The 400-nt window shown below is 36.0% G+C and overlaps 1 protein-coding gene across 1 annotated transcript in view; it reads left to right on the forward strand.

Moving 5' to 3' along the window:
* Window positions 1-6: 6 nt before the first annotated feature.
* LOC103522015 (gem-associated protein 7-like) overlaps window positions 7-400 on the forward strand; it is a 10,506-nt gene continuing 10,112 nt past the window's right edge. The window contains exon 1 of the mRNA XM_008487124.3: window positions 7-383. Coding sequence (XP_008485346.1) covers window positions 293-383 — 91 coding nt within the window. The 5' untranslated portion in view covers window positions 7-292. The remainder of the gene's footprint in view (window positions 384-400) is intronic.

The following is a 400-nucleotide window of genomic DNA, read 5'->3' on the forward strand; positions in this document are numbered from 1 at the left end:
ATTTCGTAATTTTTTGAAGCATTCTATCAAATAATCGACAGAAATAGGTGACTTTTTGAAAATCGAGGTTGTCTATTTTGCCGTCAAACGTCAAAGTTGTGAGGCAAGGCGCCAATTTTTAAACTATGGCCTTCAGTCACAGGCGTTTCTCAACTTTTGCGTACCGTACTTACAAAAAGCTCCTGAAAAAGCTAAGTAAAACCAAAACCGACCCCATTGGATCACCATGGAATGATTTTACAGCAAATCATCACACTAGAAAGCTAGAAACCATTGATACTACTCCCTAAATATGGATGTTGATAGAACATCCAGTAGATCTGATGAAGAAATAGCAGCTGAAATGAGAGAAAAGTTTCTCAAAACCATGTCTTCTTTATCAGGTAAGTAAAAAAAAAAA

Source organism: Diaphorina citri, unplaced genomic scaffold, assembly GCF_000475195.1.
Source record: "Diaphorina citri unplaced genomic scaffold, Diaci psyllid genome assembly version 1.1 scaffold6572, whole genome shotgun sequence".
Taxonomy (NCBI): domain Eukaryota; kingdom Metazoa; phylum Arthropoda; class Insecta; order Hemiptera; family Psyllidae; genus Diaphorina; species Diaphorina citri.